This window comes from Apodemus sylvaticus, chromosome 16 (assembly GCF_947179515.1).
Source record: "Apodemus sylvaticus chromosome 16, mApoSyl1.1, whole genome shotgun sequence".
Classification (NCBI taxonomy): Eukaryota; Metazoa; Chordata; class Mammalia; order Rodentia; family Muridae; genus Apodemus; species Apodemus sylvaticus.
The window spans coordinates 8,225,717-8,249,731 of NC_067487.1; the positions used below are offsets into that span (position 1 = coordinate 8,225,717).

Sequence of the window (24,015 nt, forward strand, 5' to 3'; positions counted from 1 at the left end):
ATGGCGGGAGGGCGGAGGCTCGACTCGCAGCCCAATCCCGGTGCAAATGCACCGGTTTCGTTTTCCCAGCAAGCCAGCGATCGCTGCACACCAGCCGGCGCGGAAACTTCCACCCGGCTCCCTGGTGTCTCTGCGCACGCGCGGCGCAGCCCACACAGCGCTTACCCGTCCCCCGCCCCCTTCGGCCCCGCCCTGTCTGTCTGGTCTGCAGGCGTCCGCGCCGCTGTCTTTCCGCCGCCGCCCAGAGCGTGCAGTGCGCAAGCGTGGTAACTAAGGCGGCGCTGTCTAGTGAGGATTTGAAATCCCCGCGCGTGCGCACTGCGCCGCGGCCCGCGAGGGAGGCCGCGCCCCCGCCCCACCGCCCCCGCGCCTCCTCCCCGCCCCTCATTGGAGCGGAGGCGGCGGCCCCGATCCGTCCCCGTGCCCGGCCGCCGCCGAGGGCGTCTTTCCGCCGCCGCGACGCAGGAACACCGTGACTGACTGACGGCCCGGCGCTCTGGGCCCGCCCCCTCGGCGGTCGCCGCCCCTCCGATGGCCTCTCCCCGCCGCCCGCACGCTACGCCGCCGCCGCCGCGGCCCCCTCGCCCTCCCCGCGCCGCCTGAGCCACCCGGACCGCAGCTGCGCCGCGCGCCCCATCGAGCGCCGCCCGCGCCCATCCGCGCGCACCGGAGCGCGGCCCAGGCCCGTCCGTCCGTCCGTCCGTCCGCGCGGCCGGCCCGGGGCGCGGCGGGGGCGGGGCGCGGCGGGCGGCGCGGGCCCCGCGGGGGCGGCGCGTGGATGGATCCGCGCGTGGCCTGGATCCAGCCGGAGCAGAAGGGGCCGGCCAATGCCCTGTGGATGCAGATCTGGGAGACTTCGCAGGGCGTGGGCCGTGGCGGCTCCGGCTTCGCGTCCTACTTCTGCCTCAACTCGCCGGCGCTGGACACGGCGGCCGCGCCCGGGGCGGCGGGGCGCGCAGCACCAGCAGCAGGAGGCCCGGGGCCGGCGCCCGCCGCCTCGTCCCCGCCGCCCGCGCCCGGCCCTGCCGCGCTGCCCCCGGCGCTGTTGACCGCGCTGGGGCCGGCGGCGGACGGCCCAAGGCGCCTGCACAAGTCCCCGTCGCTGTCGTCGTCGTCCTCGTCGTCGTCCAACGCCGAGTCGGGCACCGAGAGTCCCGGCTGCTCGTCGTCGTCCTCCAGCAGCACCTCGCTCGGCCGCGCCGGTAGCGGCCGCACCTTCTTCAGCTTCGCCGACGGCGCTGCCCACGCACACTCGGGCCCACGCGGCCCCACGCCCGTCGGCTCGCCGCCGCAGCACCAGTTCCACCCGGGCCGGCGGAAACGCGAGAACAAGGCCAGCACGTATGGCCTCAACTACCTGCTGTCGGGCAGCCGCGCGGCCACGCTGAGCGGAGGGGGCGGCCCCGGGGGCCAGGCGGCGCGGCCCGGCACGCCGTGGAAGAGCCGCGCGTACAGCCCGGGCATCCAGGGGTGAGTGCGCCCGAGCCGCGGGGCTGCCAGCGTCGCCGGCACTTTAAAAACTCGTGAGATCGAGACCCACCAGCAGGGCATTGACAGTTCGGGATGGAGGCCTGGGGCTAGACTCGAAAGCGGTTCCTTTCTTTCCTCCTATCCAGGGCTGGAGCAAGCGAGGGCTGGCAGTCAGAGTGGGAAGCGTGTATGGTTTTTTCCCCCTGTAGGCTAAATCGGATATTTTAGTGTTGTGAGGCTGAAAGTAAAAATTTTTTGTTCCTTTTTTGAGACAGTAGGTTTTTTTGGTAGTGGTGCACTTTAGCCATCAAGAGAGGTTTAGAAGTGGAGTCTTGTGTGTGTTGAGGTTACCTTGTACGTTTTAATTTTGAGCAAACGTTCACAGAAAGACCATCACCTGGGGTTTCTGAAAACCACCTAATAGTACTCAGGTTTTTTCCCTGTGTCCTCCCTCACAGGAAGGTGTAGTTTTCATTTAGAATTTTTCCACACAGCCTAGAGGACCTTAGAGGTTTAATGTGCCCAGTGACAGCAAGGTGGTGGGGTTGGCCTGGAATTGCCTCAGCTGACATTGCTCTAGCGTGAAGCTCTTCATTCACCTCATTGGCTTTTCCGAACGTCTAGAAACAGAATAGTCGTTTGTAGTCTCAAGACTGGTGAGCTTGGCTTGCCTCAGTTCCTGCAGTTCTAAAGGGCACCTAAGCCCCCTCCCCCTCCCAGCCTTCCCGGGAGCTACTTCCCCAGTTTAAGTCCACCCGGATGGTTGCTAAGCCCTGGGACTCCTTTGAGGTAACTTCTTAGGGGGCTGTTTGCGGTTTGAAGTCTGTGGGGAGCACTAATACTTCTTGGGGGGGGGGTGTTGCATAGAAACAATTGTCCACTGCAACTTGTTTCACCTGCGTTGGGTTGGATTCTCCAATATGCATGCACTACAAATCCAGGAGGAGCCTTGTTTCTTCTGCTGGTTCTCCACAGTGCTTGCTTGTAGAACTTTGTGAGTCAGGTGTGGAGGAATGGATTGTGTGTGGCAGTGGACCTAAGAGAGGTTTCTGGATTGTTACATAACTGTAATGGACATGCTGTCTGCTGTGAGACAGAGCCTGACCCCTCACAGAGCTCCACTTGTGTCCTGAAGCGTCAGCAGCGTTATCTGCCCCTCAGCGAGAGTTCTGCCCCCTGAATCCGTCTCTCTGGTGATTTGTAAGCTGGTCAGCCTCTGCCTGTTCTTCTGTAGCTTTTGTTAGTATCTGTGCTTCTGGGCTAGGTGTGTTTTTAGAATCTGGGGTGCAGTTGGCATGGGTGGCATGTAGTTCTCTTCTCACAAACCTGGTTCCGTCTTTAAATACCCTTCCTGGTACAGATGAACATTGCTACCTAGGTATTCATAGTTGGCTCCTGTCTAGACTGCTCCCAAGTCTATAGTCCTTGATAAGTCGCTGTCCCCGGAGCCTGGGTGTCTCTTCATACTTCCAGCACATTGTAACCACCCTCTGGAGGAGGCCTCTTAGGCAGACTATGACTGGGATCTTCTGGGCACTGGCCTAGCCTGTGCCCTTGGTCAGCACCGTCAGTGGGATGAGGTTCTACCAGCTCCTGACTCTCACAAGAGCCTCCATTGCTTCCCCACCCCCAAGAGCGATAAAGGCCTGAACTCAGTGGTGCTTGGGTTCTGTTACTCTGCCTGAGCCCTGCCTCAGATCCCCATTCCTCACTTCAGGGCACTGAGTTATAGCTCTTACGAAGGCTCAGAAACCAGCTAAGAGTTTGGCCTTGAATGCTGCCAACATATCTTTCCCATGCCTGGTGACTCTTCCTTGTCTGTCTAGGTGGCATGTGTCATGCTTTTTGTTGAATGGTGAATCCTGGAGGAGGAGCTTGCTAGTTACCTTGGCATGTGTGCGGAAGAGGGCAGGGTACCTCTGTCTGTCTCCTCCTGTGACTGACCTCTCAGTGGGTGTGGGGAGGAATTCGTAGTAACCCTGGGGCCAGCAGAGCTGAGCCTGTGTGTTAACAGTAAAGGTGGCTCCAATGATTGCTTCCATGTGGCTGGTTGCTCTTACTCTCTCTGACCTTGGGATGGCAAGAAAGGGACCTGTCGGAAGCTACTCTTGTGCTGTGTAGGGCGGCACCAAGCCTTCCTTTGTGGCTTAGCAAGAGACACAAGTAAGGTTAAGTGTTGGTTTGAGTGTGGCCCAGTTAACAGTGAGGGGGCCTGCTAGTGAGAGGCTGCTGAGTTTTCTTTCTGATCTTGGGGATATGCTTTTGGGGGACTCTGTAGACCTCCAGAGAGGACAAGTGGTTTTCTGGAGAGAGTCTGGGTCTCTGCCTGGTGGACACGTGGCATCTGCACCATTCAGCTCTCTCTGGGAGGAGTCTGCCCTTGGAAACTGCTTGTTGGCTTGGGTTCGTGAAACTGCTGGATGGCATTCGATCCCAGGTTGGGTGAAGAAAATGGAAAGAGGACAGGGCTTAGTGTATGAGCTTGGGGAGTAGAGAAGGTGAGGTCTGCTGTGGGAGCCACCGAGCACAGCCCTGAAACCTTTGTTAGGACATGGCGTGCTAACGGCAGACATGCCCCTGCCTGAGCTTCTTGCTTAGAGATGGAGGCAGGTGTGGCAGGCTCTCCTGGGCCTCCCTTCCCCCTTTAACTAACTCACTGTGCCTCCTGAGTCCTTAACTCTGACCCACAGTGTGGTTCCCTTGTCCTGTCAGTCTCAGGCGTTAGAGTCCGCCTTGGGGTAGAGGTAAAGAACGGTGCCCTGAAAGGGAGTTGGGAGCCTGGTCCTCACCGGTCAGTCAGCCGGATCCTTGCTGGTGTCTTCCAGGAGTGCAGGTGGACAGGGCAAGGCCCCAGCCCTTGCATACTCTGCAGCCCCATGACCCGAGGTGACTGTGAAGGTTGTCCTTCCAGGTGTGCCTGCAGTGGGCAGCAGTCACGTGCTCTCGTCACCATGGTTAGTCCTTTCATGTGTTCTGTGCCCTCGGTGATGGGAATCCCATTGTCTGTCCGAAGCTTGGGAAGCCTCTGGCGTCAGCAGTTACTGCTTGGTTGTGGCCTGTAGTGCTCACAGGGCTGCGGGGTGGTTCCCTCCCAGTGCATGGATGCTCTTTTTGCTGTTCTCTGTGAGGGAGTCAGAGCTTGATGGAGCAGGCAGGGTCCCTCTCCTGCAGCACAGCTCCTGCCTGCTTTGACAGAAGCAGTGGGCCTTTCCTAGAAGGCGCCACTGGGAAGGCGCAGTGAGGGCCCCGTGGGTTGTGCTGTGGAACACAGGTGTAGTCACTGTCTTCTCCCTCCCTGGCTTCCAGTGAGCATCTGGGTGCACGGGAGGGAAGCTGTAAACACTGCCTGTGCAGGGGACGAGGCACAGAGGCCTGCTTTAGAGGTTTCTCAGCAGAGATGCTCAAGGTTGAGGGGGAGGTGAGGACAGTGTACAACACGGATGCTTCGTTGTCATACTGACCGCGCTACCTCCTGTGCAACCTCCAACTGCAGCACACTCTTGTCCCATGGCCAGTCTCCACACAGCTCTGGAAAGGCCGGTGAGATGCTGTCACAGGCGGCTGAGGGGAGTCCCGGAGAATTGCTGAGCCACGGCTTGCTCAGGATGGAGGAGCTGACGCTGGAGAAGGCGGCCGGGAGGACAAGCCAGTTCTTTCTAGACTAGAATATTAAACAGGCTGGCACAGTCCTGTGGAAAACTGAGAGGCCCTAGGGTTGGGGGGCTCTGGGTTTGATTCCTAGCATCAAGGAGAAAAGAAACAGAAACAAACAAACAAAAACCATAAAAATAAAAATGCAAGTTAGGAGGGTGTCCTCGTATCCTGCTGCAGTGATCTTTGGATGAAAAAGCAGGGCTGCTTTCCCCTTTGAAACAATACACGTGTGGCTTAAAAATAATTTTTAAGTAAAAAATAAAAATTTTTTCATACTATTATTTATATACTTGGTTTTTGATTCTTGTGTGAGTTTATGTGCATTACAAGTGTCTACAGTTGCCAGAAGAGGGCATTGGATTCCTCTGAAACTGTAGTTACAGGCAGCTGTGGGCAACCAGATGTGGGTGCTGGAGACAATATGGACTCTTTGCAAGTATTCCTATCTGCTGGACAGTTCATCTAGCTCTATAAGTAGACATTTAAAAGAAAAAAAATCTTTAAGACTTGTACTTCAAAATCTTGCTTATTTTTGATGACAGACGTGAGCTTTTGGGCATCACCTTGAAAGCTTTCATACAAAGTATCCTTTGGGTGCAGGGCTACCAGTGCACCATGGACAGAAAGGATGCTGTGCCTTGGTAAGGGGATCTACTTAAGAAAGTAATCAGGATGCTCAAGTTCAGACACTTGATTTTGATGATGCAGACAGAACCCAAGCTGCAGGATTGCCCGCCCTTTCCAGGAACTATCTCTAGTGCTTGCTGTGGCCGGTGTTGCCGTGATGAGGCCAGGTTGGAGGCTCTGCCCAGCCTGTCAGGGTTGCTTTCCCTTTAAGCAAAGTTGGATGGTATGCTAACCTGATAAGGCTGCCCAGGAGAGTGTGGCTTGCAGCAAAGTCAAGCCAGTGATGCTCTCTGCATGCCTGTGAGCGGGGCAGCCATGTCCTCTTCCCATTTGGCATGTGCACAGACTCACACAGCATTGCTCACTGTTCTGTGGTCAGGTAGCAAAGTCCAGTGCACTGGGCGTGGGCCAGCTATCAGTCACATCCTTCTGGTCACTTGAGGAGGGCTTGGGTGGCTTCTTCGTTCAGCAGAGCAGAGGGCTAAGTGTCAGCTGCTTGCTGTCACATCCGTCTCTAGGGCCCACTCACAGGCACATTCTTGCAGTTACAGCACTTGGGGAGCTTCCTCTAAGGGCTCACATGATGTCGTAGGCCCATTCAGATGGTCTGTCTTCAGGCCATGCAATACAGTGTGATCCATAGACTGTTCCATCAGAACCACAGGTTTGGGCATGGGACGCTGTCTGCCACACAGGCATTGTTTAGTAGGAAGACAGCACTGTTGTGGGAAGAGGAGGCCATGGTTGTCTTGTCCAACACTCCTGTCTTCTGCTTGGACATCAGCCCATTGCAGTGACTCTTGCATATTGCCAGTCCTGTCTTCTGGCTTGATTGTCCCCCTGGAGCTGGGGTATTGATGACAAGAACAGTGTGCTCGCTCTGTGCCTCTCACAAATGAACCATTCTTTAGTCTGCCATTTAAAAAAGTTTACACAAGAACCACGTGATTGCACAGAAAGTGTTCTAGTCATGAGGGCACCTGCATTGATCAGATTGTCATCAATCTGATCACTTAAGTTGCCACTTGGCAATGACAAAACAGCCCTTCGTTGCCCTGTAAGATGTGGCCAACACCTGATTGGAAGCTTGGGTGACGGGATGGTGGTTTGCCTGTGGCCTCGGGTGCAGGACATGTTGTGCCTCCTCCTGGAGGAGCAACATGATCCCACAATCCTTGCCCTGGCTCTTCTGAGCCCCACAGTGAATCTTTAGTTCCTGTGGAGTTAGTGTCACGCTAACTGTCCCCTGTCTTCCTACACTCCCAGCACCAAGGACGTGCATACTAAGGAAGATGCAAAAGATAAATAGATTTAGCGTGCAAAAGTAAAGAAAATTTTAGTTTTTGTCTTAGGCATTTTATTTATTTATTTATTTTATTTTTATTTTTATTTATTTATTTATTTTGGTTTTTTGAGACAGGGTTTCTCTGTGTATCTCCGGCTGCCCTGGAACTCACTCTGTAGACCAGGCTGGCCTTGAAGTCAGAAATCTGCCTGCCTCTGCCTCCCAAGTGCTGGGATTAAAGGTGTGCGCCACTACCGCCTGGCTGTCTTGTGCATTTTAAATATAGACTGAGTTTTGCATTGATTTTTAAATACAAAACTCTGTGAGAGTGTAACTAAGACCTGTAGCACAGGATGAAAACATTAACAAACACACAGGGTGAAAACCGTGTAGGAAAGTCTCATGCCGCATATGAAAGGTATTCCTGTTTGCTTATATCATTTTTTTTTAAACTGTATAGTAACAGAAAAGTTAGAAAACCTGGGTAAGTTTGGAGACTGACTGGACCACCTGCTGAGCATTGATGGTCTTCTGTGCTGTTTGCTGGCCTCCAGCTTGAGCTAGCTGGGCTGTCAAGACTTGGACATGGGTTCTACATAGGCTTATCTTTTCCCAGATGGTAAGTCCCTTTCATAGGGACAACCTTGAGTCAGTGGCTTATTACACTCATTTGCCTTTAAAAATTTTTTTTTATTAAATTTATTTATTTACATTCCAAATGTTCCCCCCAGCCCAGAGTTCTTCCCTCCCATCCCCACTCCCCTTCGGCTCTGAGAGGGTGCTTCCCCACCCACCTACCTACCCCCGCATCCCCTTCCTTGGGGGATTTAGGCACATCCTCTCCCACTGAGGCCAGACAGGGCAATCCTCTGCTACATGTGTTGGGGGCCCACGTATGCTCTGGGAGCTATGAGGAGTCCTGTTGTTCTTCCTATGGGATTCCTGCTTTGCACAACTCTGAGGCTCTTCCCGGTGTTTGTTTTCCGAGAGACAGCAGTGGGCATAACCTTGAGTTCTGTCCTGGGACTGATGGGGCCGCAGCGTTGAACTATTCCCATTTTCACCTTGTTCTGTGTCTGTATTGGGAAGCATGCACTGGGGCCTGAGAACATGCTTCACTGGCCCAGTCACATGCTTGGGACTCTAACTCCCACACCGCAGTTTCCCCACCTGAGAAGTAGGGCCTGTGACATAAGTCAGTTTGTGAGCTGGTCCGCATATGTGAGAAAGGCTGCTCCTTCCCCCTTTCCTCCCCTCAGGAAATGGAAACCAAAAATGGCCTTCTTGTTGCCAACAGGAAAGCCTTCCTCTTCTTTTCTTAAATAGACTCAAAGCTTCATGTCTTAGAGAGGGAGGAGGGTGTGGACTCAGCTGAGACCAGTGCTGTCACCGGGAGTTCTGGGGTACCCCCTTCCCCCAATCTTTGTATTTTAAATGCAGGCTGCTCTATAGTGAGTCCATTGCCCCTGCGTGCTGTGCTGTGCTGTGCTGTGCTGTGCTGTGCTGTAGCTGGAGTTAGGTTGGTTTCAGTTCTTAGTCTCTGCTCCGAGGGGAGGTGCGAGTGGCCGTGGATGACCCTTACTCTGAGTTCTCTGCCTCTTCCTACACAGTTAGTGGGTTGGAGGGAAGAAAGCTGTGTGCCACGATGGTGCAGGGTGGCACAGTCCTGGGGGGTGGCCACTCTGCTGTGCACTAGCTGGCACTTGGAGGGTGGCCAGTGCAGGTGAAAACTAAATTGAACTTTAATTTATTGATTTGTTTTGTGGCGTTGAGGATCGATCTGAGCACCCTGGGCATGCCAGGCAGACATTCTGCTAGTGAGCACCTCCTGAGCTCTTGTTTAGTTTTAGTTAACATTTAAATGGCCCTGTGTTTGGACAGTGCTGACTTTGTACAACTTTGTTTTATTTGAAATAGTTTAACTTGGTAAGTTGCTGATATAAATTGAAACTCAGCAGCAGTAAGCAGAGCGTTGCTCAGCGAGTTGCTATGGAGAAAGCTCTAGAGTTCATGTTTCTGAGTTTTCAGTGAAATCCTTTATGACAGGCTGATGTCTTCGTGACTGAAGCAGCCTGGAGCACTGAGGAGTGGAGCAGTTCTGGTCAGCATGCGGAAGTCGGAGCAGGTTGCTGATAGTTTTACAAATGGCTTGCCTTCCAGGTCTCCCAGTTTTAAGGGCTTTCCTCACCGTCTCCCAGCAGCTTCTGTGCTCAGGGTTCTTGGAGGCGAGTGAGCCCTGCTCCACTTGCCTCTGACTTCCTGGTTCGTAGCCACACAGAAGCATTATTTCTTGTGTTTACAGGTACAAACCCAGTCTAGATTAGCTAAAATGGCCTGGCAGAGAGGCCTGCACTTGGGCATGTTGCTGTTGCTAAGGGAGATAGCTACCACAGACTAAGGATCTAGCAAGGCATAAGGCAGAGCCAAAGGTAAATTTGTTTTGTTTTGTTTTTCGAGACAGGGTTTCTCTGTGTAGCCCTGGCTGTCCTGGAACTCACCCTGTAGACCAGGCTGGCCTCGAACTCAGAAATCAGCCTGCCTCTGCCTCCCAAGTGCTGGGATTAAAGGTGTGCGCCACCACTGCCCCCGGCCAAAGGTAAATTCGTAAGTGGCCTTTCCTGTGCCCAGGACTGCCTTCCCTAATGAGGACAGGCAGGTTCAGAGCCTGCCTGTGCGCCCCTGTGTGGCTGCTTGCCTGCAGAGGGCCCAGGAAACCCTTTGGGACTGGATCTTGCTTCCTGGGCTGTCTAGAGGTTGAATTTTGGAAGAGGCAGAGAGGCTGTGAGATTCTGCCTTCTGAACTCTTACCTGACATCTCCTGGAAGAGCCAGGCATCCCTGCAATCCCAAACCAGCTCATTTGAATGAGATGAGCTCATCTTTAGGAGATGCTCTGATCTTGTCCACGGGTCACCTAGGAGGTGATAGAACTGGACTCAGATGCAGGTTTCTTGCCTGTCAGGTCCATGCACCTGCACAGTGCCTTCCCGAGAGTGAGTGGGAACATGAGTTGTGTCAGAAGCAGGATTTGGTGAAATGGCAGAGACAAGAGGTGAAGCATAATGAAGAGTGTTTTGGTCCCAGGAATCTTCTCGAAACTGAAGTAACAGTTATAAAGTAAAGAGCAGCTATGTATGATATGGTATCCAAAGTAAAGAATGCACTTGGCATGATCTGGGAAACAACGGAATTCGTAGTATAGCTACTAGTTACCTTGTGAGTGAGTCACCAGAGACTAGTGTGTGCATGGAAGCAGGGTGGCTGGAAGGAAGGTCACAGCGTTGACATGGCACTCTGAACTACAGAGTGGGCTACTGCACAGTTCGGAGCTTGTGGGGAGCGGCTTGTGGCTGGAAGGAAGCTCACTGTGCATGAGCTTTCCTTAGCGGGCGGGCTCTGCCTCTTTCCCTTTTCCCATCTGGCTGTAGGCTGCTGCGCTAGCTGGTTAGAGCCATTACTGGCCCCAGTGACCCTCACCTGTGCCAGACCTCTCTCTGTTATCCTGCTTCCCTCGGGATGCTCCAGGAGCTATGGCACTGAAAGAGATAATCCGCCCAGAAGGGCTGTCAGTGGAGCCCGGGCCCTGTGATTTCCTGGCTCACTCATTAACTAGGAACAAGGTAGAGGGACTTGCCAAAGAGGTGAGGCTGTTAGGAGCACTGCCTGTGAACTCCAGGCTCAGGCTGCTCTGGAGAGAGGCCAGATACTGCTAGAACTCTCTGCTGCTGAGGACCGGTCTTTGAATGTCCCCAAGGAACATGAGCGACACTTCTCACTAATCTAGCAGCAGAAGGACAGGGAGCTTTGTCCTACTAGAGGGAGGTTCTTCACCTTTCTATAAGACAGTTATAGGTGACTTTTCGGAGCATTGATACCTGTTCGTTTATTCATTGTTTCTTGACTTAGGGGTACCTGCTGCTGATGTAAACTTGGGGCTGTTCTGTCTCAGCCTCCCAGCTGCTGAGATTACAAACATGAGCCATCATTTCTGGCACCAATTTTAAAATAATGATGTATTGGTAAAACCGGCTCATTTCTTAAAAGTGGAAGCTTTAACTCAGTCCATCACCTAGAACTCTCCAGGATAATTAGATGACCACAGCTGTAGATGCTGTTCTCCAAGGTCCTGTAGATATTACTTGGGACATCAACAACAACAACAACAACAAAACTCACTAGAATCATCTTCATGTAAACTGTAGTAAATTGTTTATTTTGCTTCAGTAAGAAATGTGCAGTTTCAAATAGAAACACGGCCCTTGAGAGCGACTGCTGTGCCTGAGAACGTGAGCTGAGGAAGCCGGCGGCCGAGCTAACGAGGCACCAGGTTCTCTCGGTTCATGGGCTGAGCGGTCGCCCTTCCGTGGCTCCCTCCTGACTGGACATAAGGCGCTGCTGTGAGTTGGCTGTTTTGTTGTTGGTTTTGTTCACTAGCATTTGTTGATTGAGCCTTTACTGAGCCCATGTCCCAGGCCCTGTTCTCAGGACGTTCCCTGGGGTTATGCTGCCCCACTGCACTGTCCTGTGCTCCCCTGCAGGCCCTGTTCTCAGGACATTCCCTGGGGCTATGCTGCCTCTCTGCGCTGCCCTGTGCTCTCCCCGCCCCCTGGGTTTTGGGTTGCTCTGCTCTGACCTGTGTGTAGTTTTTACCTGAGATGTGGTTTGGTGGTTCTTCACACTTCATGGCGGCTGCTGCCAGTTCCTTTTTATGAAGGGATGGGTAGTTAACATTTCTGTAGAGTGGATGCGGGCTCCACTCCCTTCATGAAGCCTGTTATGGCCCTGTAGGGTTGCTTGGCTGCTTCCCATCTCAGAACAGTGCCACCACCACCGTCCTTTGAGGTGAAGATTGGTACTGATTGCTGACCTGTCTAGACATTTCTGTCCAGCAGGCCTCTGCATGAGGCAGACTTGGACCTCAGGTGCTTGTGCACTGCGGGCTGAAGGAGGCTCTGTCAGGTCCTTGCTCCTGTGTTGCTGGCTCTACCTTCCTGGGGTGGCAAGTGTCTGAATGCCTGTCCATTCTTGCATGCTGCCTGCCTTGGCCCTGTCACGGACACCCAGCAGCCTCTTCCCGATCCTTAACTTTTCTCTACACCAGGGACATGTTCTTTCTGATTTTTTTCTGTGGAGCTGGCAGTGAGGTAGCTTTCTCTCTGAGTTCACTGTTTTTGTGATACACTGCATTCCTTACAACATCCCTCTTAGCCTACCTGTGCACAGCCTGTTTCCCCCTCTGCTTATCCTAATACTTAGTAAGTCTTCATCTGGATTTGCTCTGGAGGTTTTCCTGTGGAAGCAGCCTCCACCCCTAAGCCTTCTGCAGCCTGCAGGTCTGCCTGTCTGTGGCCTGCTGTACAGTTGTGGGCAGCAGAAGTTCAAGCTGAGCTGGGCACTCACTACCTTGTTGGAAACTGGACTCTGCTTTGAGCTGTTTTCGGCTTTCCAGGGTCAGTGCTCTTGGCTTACCCCTGGACTTCCTAGAAGGCCTGGTGGCCTTTTGTTTGCAGTCAGCCCCTGGGGACAGGAGTGGCCCTGGGCTCTAGCAGCAGTCTGCTGCTGTGTCGATTCCTTGCCTGGGGCCTGCTGTTGCTACCTGGCTGCTGCTTCTCATTGCTGTCTCAGCCTCAGCACCAGCTCCTTGGAAGGCAGTCCCTGACAACTTGTCCCGTGCTGCATGAAACCAGTTTGAATTTCTTCACTGCTCCTGTTTATTCATTTCCCTTGTCCCCAGGGAAGAGCCTTCCAGTGGAGGAGAGTGTGGGCAAGGCCTCAGTCTCTCCTTTCTGGCTCACTGGTCTGCAGAGCGAGCCACATAGGAGGGCCTCAGGGAATAACTAGAGATGCAGGTCACTTCTGCATTCTCTACTGGCATATTGGACTGGCAGAGACCCGGACCTGTTGGGTTATTTTCTCTCTGTCTTAATTCCTGCCTTTTCTTTCTATATTTTTGGTAAATTTCCACTGTTAGGGTCCCCTTTTCTCATAAGGGTTCTTTTTTTTTAATCTTGAGTGAGGACAGATACTGGTCCCTGGTCCCAATTTCCATATGTGGGGCTGTATGCAGAGTGGTTGACAGTGGTACCAGGACTCTTCAGTGGCCAGCGTCACGTGGGAGAGGCCCACACAATGTGCAGGTGCAGTGTGATGCTTCCTTCCAGTCTGAATGCAGCAGCAGAGCTCTCTGCGTAGTCCCTGGGCTTGCTGAGTGGCTGGGTTGCTGGGAGGGGGGTGTCCATTCAGGGGCTAAGTCTTGAGAATCACACACCCTCTGTGTGGAAGGGTTGTCCTGAGGTGGCATTTCTGAGCAAGGTGGGGGTCTGTGTCTGAGTTTGCTGCAGTAGACCATGGCACGGAGTGGATCTGGGATGTGTCCCTAGATCCAGTGCAAAGTGGCTCAGTCCTGCTGGAAGCCTGTCTCTTTGCTGCATTTCAGTATGCTCAGTTCCTAAGTACTGGCCCTGCTCCATCTGGTCCAGGGCTTACCAGACTCCCCTCTGTAGAGACCGAGAGGGGCTGTAGCCACGTCAGGCATTGCCAGTACTGCGGCAGGCAGTGCATACTCTAGTTAGCAGTTTGTTGGTGGTGTACCTGCTGTTGAGAAGTGATGCTCTTGCTTTGCTTGCTGAGTGGCTCTGGGCCTTTGCCGGTGCCCTTGGGCTTGCTCTGCTGGGGGCCGAGTCTTGAGTCACTGAGCATGCACACAGTGCCTCTTAGAACCCCTCCCTCGGCAGGCTCTGGAAGGCTCTTGGACATCTGTGTGTTCAGAGTCCAGATTGGTAATGTTGATCAGAAAGCTGCGGGCCCTCCCTCCCCATCTAGTGTATTAACTTGTTGTAATTAGCTTTAACTGTAAACTTGACCAGACTGGTCTGTGGGCTTGCCTGTGGAGGATTGGCTTCTTGTTAATGATGTGGGAGGAACCCCAACCTGTAGAAGACACCCGCCTTTACCTGGGCAGGTGGTCCTGGGTTGCATGAGAAGTCTAGCTAAGCATGTGCCTCAGTGAACCAGCTGTTGGATGCCCCTCATTGATGAACTGCAGCCTGCAGGCCACATGGTGACTGGCTGTGACCTGGAAGTGTAGCCACATAAACCCTTTCCTCCCCAAACTGCTTCTGGTCAGTGTTTTATCACAGCAACACTGTTTTACCCTAGCTTCCCCTGGCTGCCCAGGGGAGCCGCTGCACAGAGCCCTTCTCCCTTCAGCTTCCTCTGGCCACGTGTAGAAGATAGGCACCAGTTAGATTCCTGTAGCTAGTCAGAGTAGCTAGTGGGAGTCCCCCAAACACCCACGGGCTGTGTTCCAACCTGCAGCCTTCCACTTATTTTAAGCCTGCAGTCAAAAAAAAGGGGGGGGGGGGGCTGATCGTCTGAGACAAGGTTTTCTAATTTGTTTCTGATTCAAAGATTTCTAATTTGTTCAGATACTAGTTGCCTTGTGACATAATTAAAAAAGTGATTTATAATGAGTTCATTAACCATGTCAGTTAACGATGCTTTAAAGAAGATTACCTGCCTCAGACTCGTGGAAGCAGCCCACTCACTCTTTTGTGGGTACCTGTACTGCCTCGCTCAGTAGCCTGTTCCCTCCAATAGTAAAGAGGCACCGGCAGAGCTCAGTGCAGTGCAGCAGCTGCACCCGTGTCAAAGGACAGACAGACGCTGCAAGCCCCTCCTGTCCTGGCTGCTCTGCATGTGCTGCTGTTAGCGTGCGCACGTGTGTGTGTGTGTGTGTGTGTGTGTGTGTGTGTGTGTGAGTGAGAGAGAGACAGAGAGACAGAGACAGAGAAAGAATTGTTTACATTCAAATATTTTACCAAGGGACTATTTCTATTTTCTGGCAAAAATGGTTCCCAAAGTGAAGGGTTTTGGTCCCAGAAACTACTGATTTTAAAGTTTTTTGAGGCTGAGTTTACTGGGCCACACCTTTTCAGCACTAGGGAGGTAAGGGCAGGTGGATCTATGTGAGTTCAAGGCCAGACTGGTCAACATAGCAAGTTTTAGGTCAACCACAGCTATGGAGTAAGATCATGTCTGAAACCAGCAACAGTAAACGCTGAAGAAGTTGGGGGAGGGGAGAGTTTAGATTAACAGTTGAGGAATTGAAGAGGTTTCAAAGTTCTGATTAGCAGAGTCTGGAAAGGGAAATCAGCACTTGAAGTCAATGCAGGTCCTCACATCGCTTTCCTGTAGAATTGGGAACTGATGGGATGAATGGGTGGCTCTTCAGGGTAAAGCAGGTGAGGGTAACAGTTGTGAGCCATGGGCCTGGGGCAGCAGAGAAGTCTTGTGCTAGCAGCTCACAGGTGGTGAATTACATGCTGTGGTGACACCCAAGGAGGGCCACCTGCTCTTCCTGTGTGTGCTTTCCCCATTGTTTGAGTCCCCTCCCCCTTTTATGTATATGAGTGTTTTGCCTGCCTGTGTCTGTGCACTAGCTGAGATCCTGGTGCTCTGGGGAGGATGGAAGAACATGTTGGGTCTCCTGGAATTAGATACAAATGGCGAGGAGCTCCATGGGGGTGCTAGGAAGAGAACCCGGGTCCTCTTAACCCCTGAGTCATATCTCCAGCACCAGCCCTCTTTTTCTTTTGGTAAAGGCCGAGGTGAAGCCTAAGTGACATCTGGGCGTTTCGTGTCTCTCTGCCTGTGCGTGTGTCTCGGCATCCCTGCCGCAGGCCGAGGCTCTGCTTCTGACTCCTGTGCTCCTTACTGATGCAGGGCAGCTGTGGCCTAAGGGAGAGAGCACAGACAGCACCCTCGAACAGCCTACAGCTTGTGCTTGTTTCAAGAGGGGAGTCCAAGCTGAAGGTCTGGGATCCCGGGAGTAGAGAAGGGGCCAGCTTTGCCCAGGTAGGAACTGGGGAAGGCACCAGAACCAGGAACCTAAGGTAGTGGCTGCGCCAGCCAGCTTGGACTCGCTTGGATTATCTGGGACAGCATGTCCAAAGTGAAAACTATCCTCAGAATGGCCATTGCTTTCCTTGGTAGCTAGATTTGGTATAGAGAGATTTGGTTTGGCTTAATAATAGCTGGACTCCTTTCTTCTTAAGAATAGCCCAGAGATCCCAGCTCCATGTCCCTGCCTTGGCATCAAAGACAGAAACTGATGGAATATACAGAAGACATGAGAAAAATCTGTCCTAGCTTCCTCCGGTGTTCTGAGATGGTCTCATGTGGTCCAGGCTGGCTCCAGCTCCCCGTTCTCAGGCCTCCACCGCTCAAGGGCTGCCTCCTTCCCCGCCTTGGTGGAGGCTCCAGGATCTAAGAAAGAACAGGAGTAGGGCTCCCACCTGGCCAAGAGGCTTCTCAGCATTGTCCCTTCACTGGCAGGTGCCTTACCTGCACAGGTGTGGCTTTTCCTGCTAACTGGACAGCGACAGTCATGATTGACTCCCACTGGCTGTCGGACCCATGGGAGCGGGGACAGGAGGCAGCCACAGGGTCTTGAGGTGTGCCCAGACATGAAGTGATGCTCTCCTTCCTGTCCTCTCTGACCACAGTTTGGTGGTGTCTTAGTGACCCTGCTTGCTTTGGGGAAAGGCCAACAGGAGGCTTGGCTTTTTGTCTAACCCCCTTATCTCAGAGGCTAAAGGCAGCCCGGTGGCAGTGTCCTCATCTGAGAACACAAAGCACACATTCTTACTGACCCTCCCCCAGCAGTTTGTAATACTTATATCCCATTTATCATGACTTGAGAAAGATACCTGCCTTGCTGGTAGGACCACACACACTGGCATTAGGACACCTGTGTTTACTGGGCACCACTTCTTGCTTTGGGCACTTACAGGCCATGGCCTTCCTTACCCTGGAGGAATGCCAGCCACTTCCGTCTTGGCCCCAGTGAGTGATCAGATGACTGCACGCGGTGGCAGGGCCTTTGCTGTGGATCAGAGGACACGCCCCAGCTTTCCTCTCTGGAGTATCAGGGAGGGAAGGCCCTACTGGTAAAGATGCCCCTGATCCAGGAAGCCCAGCATGAAGCCTGAGGAGCAGGGGAAGCGGCCGCCTCACGCTGTTGGTACTTCAGACATCGCTTAAACGGTCGGCCGTGTGTGCCGCGTTGCTAGTGAACACCTTGAGTCATGTTTTGGCTATCGGCCTCTCTGTCTACAGGATGCCTGCGTGTAGCTAGTTTGAGCTACGCCTGAGATTTTCGTGAGCTAGCCTCAGTGTTCTGTTGTGAAGTTATTTAATGTTTCTTTCTGTCTTTGAACCCTGCTCTCGGGCTTCAGCCTCTTGTTCTCATCCTGAGCTCTGGCCTCGTGGGCAGCCAGCAGGAGCTCCTGTGACACACAGGCTATGTGCGCTGCCTGTCAGGAGGTGTGCAGTGACGAGGGATGCCTTGGCCAGGGCTTGAACCACAGTGGCTAGGGCTGGCCGCTGTGCTGCGCTGCCGTTCATTAAAAAATGTCTGTCCTGAGTGGAGCTTTCGGACTGCCATTGTCTTGAATGCATCTTTAAAGGCTAGTCGTAAATACATTGTTGGGAACTGACAAGAGTTGGTCTGTGGAACTACAGCATACTGTGAGATTTTCATTTCATTATATATGTTCATAGAAAAGAAACTGGGAGCTGGAAAGATGGGCTTGGGCTTGGTTCCCAACATCCCCCTGGGAGCTCACCGCTGTGTGTAACTAGACCCAGGGGATCTGACGCCCTCTGAGGGCACTCTATGTATAAATGGCCCACAGCATATGTGCAGGTAAAACCCCGTACATATACTATATAGATAGTAATAAATAAGCTGGACTTTTAAATTGTCATTTCATGTGCATGAATGTTTGGTACATATCCGTGTAACGTGTACTGTGCCCTCAGAGTCCAGAAGAGGTCATTGGGTCCTTTAGAACTAGCCTTACAAAGGCTTGTGAGCCACCTTATGGCTGCTGGGAATTGAACCTGGGGTCCACTGAAAGAGGAGCGAGTGCTCGTAACAGCGGAGACATCACTCCAGTCCCAGAAGCTGGCTCCAAATATATTTTGAATTATAGGAAAAGGTAGAATTCTGCTTAATTGTAACTCTCTCACTTTTCTTTTATCCACCAGACTTCATGAGGAGATAATTGATTTTTATAACTTCATGTCCCCTTGCCCTGAAGAAGCAGCAATGAGAAGGGAGGTCGTGAAACGGATTGAAACTGTGGTGAAAGACCTCTGGCCCACAGCTGACGTGCGTATCTTCTTCACCTTGCACACACCAGTCCATGTGATTGTGTCTCCTCGTCCATGTGCACCCACGATTTCTGTTACCACCCACAGTAGAGTGGCTCTCCAGGCAGTCCTGGGTAGCATCCCCCGGGAAGGAACTGCTCAGACAAGCGCTCTCCACTCTACTGCATCAAGCCCTGTGTAGTCCAGCCTTTGCTACGAATACTTATATTCTCCTGGTCGTTCATTCTGCCCACCCCTCTTCTTTTGTTCTTGTTTTAAAACTGTGTTCAGGTTAGACATCTCCCTCCTGCTCCACCTGCACTTGCAGTCCCTGCAGTGCACAGCATGGAACATGCTGGTTTCATTTGAAAGCAGCAGAGCATGGCGATGCATGCCTTCGGCCCCAGCCCTCAGGCGGCAGAGGCTCAAGTTTCTCCATAGAGAAACCCTGTCTTAGAATATAACAGAATGCACGTGCTTCCTGGTATGGCGCTTTCGTGAATGAGTGTGTCTGTGGAGAGGAGTTACTTGCCTGTTTGTACTCCTTGGTGCAATCACCTGGCCTGGGTTTGGATGTCAATAAATGTACAAAGAATTTTCTAGTTTGTTACAGCATTTCACCTGCTCCTTCCCCTAATGTCCAAGCTGGTTTTGTTTGTCCTCGTGTCTTGCAAGGCATGCTGGGAGCCTGCTGACTTGACTGTGGGGCTCTCTTTCAGGTGCAGATATTTGGCAGCTTTAGTACAGGCCTCTACCTTCCAACAAGGTGAGTGTCAACACCGAGGCCAACACACTTGGGCGTTGGCTTATGGAGTGGCAGTGTCTTTGTGCTCTGGAGGCTCCAGTAGCAGCTAAGGGGAGATTGTGGAGCACAATCCCTTCCGGGAGGAGGCCGGAAAGGAAGCAGCATGCATTAGATCACTGTAAGGCAGCAGGTTGCTTGCTTGGCTTTTTTGTCTTCTCGCATTTAATTTCTTACACAACAGAAATGTTGGGCATCAGACAGAAAATGAGTGGGAACTGCCTCAGTCTCCTGCTGGCTGAATTGTAAACTGTAGATAGAAGCTTATTTAGCTCTCAGTTCTGGGGCCTGAAAAGTCTAAGATCCAGAGGCCGTAACTGGGTCAAGCTTTCCTTTTATAACAAACCCACCCCTGTAGCAGAGGTCTTGATCCATTTATGAAGACATTGTCCCAGAGCCTACACACTTCAGGAAGGAGATGCTGTGCTGTCGGTTGGGGGCCACAGTTCAGTGTGAGTCTTTGGGGTTGTGAGTGAATAGAAAGGGTTAATGACATTCAAGCACAGTTCTGTTAGAGCAGTATTTCAGGAAGACCTTTCTGTAGAAGAAGTGTGAGATTTCCATCCTAAAGTTGTTTTCATATTTTCATATGCAAAACGCATTTTGTTGTATATGCTGGTTAGCATTTGGAGCTACCTTGCTAGCATAGCATTTGGCTGTGATGTCAGGACTTACGGGCTGGCATGGGCAAGGGCTCTAGAAGCCAAGTAGATTAAAAGTCTTCAGGGATCTCCAGGCCAGTGACAGTAGTATAGATAGCTGGAAGCAGCTCACCCATTTCCCCTGTTGATCACTGGGCTCTGAGGACCGTTTCACTCTGGCTTTACTTACATATGTAGGTGACTCGAGCTGCTTTCAGTGCTCAGGGCTTAGGGGCAATGGGGCCTTGTTGGTAGAGAGGCAACATGCTGTGGTGCTGGCCTTCACCATGGGAGGCCACCTCCTAGGAGGTGTGTTGTGACCAATACACCTTTCTCTTCTGTCCAGTGACATAGACCTGGTTGTCTTTGGAAAGTGGGAACGTCCTCCATTACAGTTGCTGGAACAAGCCCTTCGGAAGCACAACGTGGCTGAGCCGTGCTCCATCAAAGTTCTTGACAAAGCTACGGTGAGTATTGGGGCTGACACCTTCACCTGAACGCGAGTCCCCACGTGTGTCCTCCAGTTTTCCTCACAGTGGTTACTGGTTCTATTTTGAAGATTGCCCTCTTGTGGTCTAACCACACCAGCTACCATCTTCATGATTTACGAGCTGAGAACCTATTTGGTGATAAGTGGACTTGTTTCCATTGTGAGATCTTCACTCGTGACCCTAAAAGTGTGTCTGTGTGTGTCTGTGGAGTAAGACGAGGAAGAGGATCACTGAGGAGAAGCCAGCATTCATTCCATGTGCTGTGGTCCTGGGGTGCAGCTTAGGGATCTGTGGCTGTGGTGGCAGTGGTGGTGTCTGTGAAAGACAGCATGCTAACTTACACGGAAGGAGGGAAACCTAGAGTTCCCTTTGTTGCCCAGACCTGTGTCTGTTTGGAAAGGCGTCTCTGGGAAAGCTGGAAGATGAGATTGCTTCTGAGAAGTTCCTGGGAGGGTTCATCACAGTGGCTCAGGTTAGACAGCTATGATCTTAGCTGTGGCCCTGGTATGTGCCAGTCACCAGCTCTGCTGCCATGGGCTAGGGTTTCAGTTTTGAATTGGTGTGTTACCTGTCTGTAGGGTTTTTGGGGAAACTGAGAGTTTCAATCCAGTGGCTGCAAGCTCTGTTGGTGCATGTGCTGGGGTGGGTGGGTGAGTGGGTGGGTGGAAGGAACCATGCCCACTGTGGGTTGGGTCTTCCCAGGATCTGGCCTGCCCTTCCCTTCCCAGCAGCCCCTATAGGCCTGACTCTCATACTGCCTCATGTCCACCGCGCGTCTACTTAGCCGTGAGCCTTGGTAAGATGCAGAGGACTATGTTGCTTGGACTCCAGCTGACCGCAGGCACACGGGGAACACCCACGTGAAAAGCAAGAGAATGGCTTTGTGTGCCATTAAACACTTGGGCAGAGGTGACACCTTGCTGTGACCAGAGTCTTGCTGTGGTCCAGGGTCCTACTGTGTGTGATCCAGTGTCCTATTGTGTGTGATCCAGGGTCCTGCTGTAGTCCATCTCTGACATGTTTATTTATTTATTTTTTTGTCTTTAATTCCTTATTCAGGGAGAAATGCAGCTAGCTGTCTTAGCCACTCTGACCATGCAGGCTTGTGCAGTTAGTGAAATGAGGCTCTTTGACTGTAAGGGAGGCCGCAGGGACTTGCCTTTGGTATTGTTATTCAGATGGAGAAGAGCTTATGGGTGGCCTGAGGTTCCTGAGTTCTTGAACTTTTCAAGATCCAGACTGCATTTGAAGAATGTTGGGTATAACTGCCTAGTCCGCCCGGACTCCCTGCTTCAGAGTGCTGAGAAATGTCACTCAGTCTCTGAGGGTGTCACATCCCAGATGCTGAGGGTGTGTGCGCTCTCCCTCTCCCAAGCCCCCCTCTCTCCCTCTCCCCTTCCTCTCCCCCTCCCTGTCCCTCTGGACCTTGAAGTACAGGGCTTTGTGTGGGGGCAGCCTTCCCTGCAACAGCCGCTCCAGTACAGATGGCAGTGCTGCTGTATCTCAGTGTGTGAAACCCTGCCTCTGGGGCTCACCTTGCTGTGTGGTGTGGCCCTGTAGGGCGTGTGCAGGTCAGGCCTCCCCCTTGAGTCCTCTTTCTCGAGCTCCCATCCCCTCATGCTGTCCCACCCCCCACCCAGAGTTGGCCTGCAGGAGGTGCTGGAGTGGAGCCTGCGAGGAGAGGACAGACAGGTCACGGGTGTCACGTGGGCCTCCAGTGACCACTGAGATTAACTCCTGACAGAGCCCTTCTCTTTAAAACTGACATCCGTGACCGCCAAGTCCCTTTTGTGAAGAGAGAAGGGTGAGTGGCTGTCTGGAGACGTTGATGTCACAGCAGTTTGTCAACTGTGTCCTCACAGGTGCCCATCATAAAGCTCACAGATCAGGAGACTGAAGTTAAAGTCGACATCAGCTTTAACATGGAGACTGGTGTGCGGGCGGCAGAGTTCATCAAGAATTACATGAAGGTACTGTTGTCGCAGGTCCCCAGTAAGGACAGGCGTGAGACCCTGTTACTCATTTTTCTCATGAATGTTAAAAAACTTAGAATGGGTAGTTGGTAGCAGTATAGACAGTGCAGTTCCGGGTTCTGTCCTGGTTTGTGGAGGCTCTCAGGAAGTGTATAGTTGTTTTCTGATTGGCTTTGAGTGGACTGACTGCTTGCATTTTAGAGCACTCTGGGAGATGCTGCACTGCTATACTCCCGACTTCCTTCCCCCTGCTAGACCCCATCTAGGCTGGTTCAGCTTGGAGGCTTCTGCTTGTGAGTGGACAGTGGTCGCTGCCTGAGCTGCTGCTTCTGGAGCTCAGCCTGACACAGGCAGCCCTGTGGGCTCTTCCCCTCTCCTCCCTCCCCCTCCTACCCTCCCCTCTCTCCCCTCTCTTCCCACCCTCCCCTCTCCCCCTCCCTCCCTCCTTCCCCTCCCCTTCCCTCCCCTTCCCCTATGTCCCTGTGTTCCCTAGTTCTGCTCTCAGGGCTGAGCCACCTGCTTTCTGAGTGCTGGCATTCCTGTGTCCCACTGACACTTGCAGTCACTGCCTGGGCTGGTAGGGCATTACCCCTCAGCTAGTGTGGATCCTTAAGCCTACCATTGGATTTTTTTGGGGGAGGAGGGAGCAGGAGGATGAGTATAGAGAGCTCAGAGGTTAAGAGCAATGACTGTTTTCACAGTTTAGTTTACTGATGGGAACCATCTATAATGAGATCGGGTGCCCTCTTCTGGCCTGCAGGTATACATGCAGGCATAATTAAAACAACAGCAACAACACAAATTCTGTCAGCTGACCGGATGCCTCTTCTTGGGTTTACAGAAGTACTCGCTACTGCCATACTTGATTTTAGTGTTGAAACAGTTCCTCCTGCAGAGGGACCTGAACGAAGTCTTCACAGGCGGGATCAGCTCCTATAGCCTCATCCTGATGGCCATCAGCTTCCTGCAGGTGAGTGGGCGGGCCGGCCGGCCAAGGAGGCTCCCTTCCCTGCTTCTCCTCACAGCACTGTGGGTCAGCAGCCTTTGGAGGTGGATTCTGTGGGTGAGGGTCTCAGATGTTAGGTGAAGCCTGCTGTGCTTGAGGAAGCTCGGCCGTTTACTGAGAACTGTGCATTGACTGAGAATTGTTCATTTGGAGCAGGAGCGCAGGAATTGGTTTATTCCTAGACAAATCATGACAGCCTCTTCCACTGGTGCTTATCTGTAATTAATTCCCAAGTACTTTGAGAATAAAGGGCAGATACCAGCATGGGGACGAGGTGGAGACATTCCCTTCTACTTTTCTTTCTTTCTGTGTTTTTGAGATAAAGTCTCTCTAGTCCTGGACGGCCTAGAACTCGCTGTGTAGCCCAGGCCAGCTTTGGACGCATGGCAGTCCTGTTGACTCAGTTTCCCTGGTGCTGAGATCACATATGTGAGCCACTCTGCCTGGCAAGCCTTCTCCGGTTGTTGGTCTTGAATTGGGTGTCGTCTCTGCTTGTCGGAGTGAAGCACGAGGAGTTGCCAGTCAGCAGCTGGCCTCCCTCTCCTTGCTGGGTAGTTGGTCGGTTGGTGGTGTTGAGCCAGAATCTCTTATTTATAAGTCATACTGACCTGGAATTCACTTTGTAGCCCAGGCTGGCCTTGAACTAGTAGCAAGTATTCTGCCTTAGGCTCCTAAGTACTGAGATTATAGACGTGAGCACCTGCTGACTCATGTACAGAATAGTCCCTAGGTTAGTAAGCTTTACTGCATTTATGTTTGCTTGAGAAGACATTTGCGTGTGTGTTTTAGCCACCCAAGTGTACGTCCTCATGTACATCACTGAAAGTGTATGTATGTCCCCATAGCTGCCCAAGTCCGTGTCCCCACGTATGTCATTGGTTCTGTGTGTGTGCATGCTGAGGGCTGGTTA

At 52.5% G+C, this 24,015-nt stretch overlaps 1 protein-coding gene across 2 annotated transcripts in view; it reads left to right on the forward strand.

Moving 5' to 3' along the window:
- The first annotated feature begins 366 nt into the window (after positions 1–366).
- Tent4a (terminal nucleotidyltransferase 4A) overlaps positions 367–24,015 on the forward strand; it is a 33,353-nt gene continuing 9,704 nt past the window's right edge. For both annotated transcript variants that reach the window (XM_052159514.1, XM_052159515.1), the window contains exons 1-6: positions 367–1,470; positions 18,088–18,211; positions 18,912–18,958; positions 19,982–20,102; positions 21,989–22,096; positions 22,941–23,069. In XM_052159514.1, coding sequence (XP_052015474.1) covers positions 779–1,470; positions 18,088–18,211; positions 18,912–18,958; positions 19,982–20,102; positions 21,989–22,096; positions 22,941–23,069 — 1,221 coding nt within the window. In that variant the 5' untranslated portion in view covers positions 367–778. The remainder of the gene's footprint in view (positions 1,471–18,087; positions 18,212–18,911; positions 18,959–19,981; positions 20,103–21,988; positions 22,097–22,940; positions 23,070–24,015) is intronic.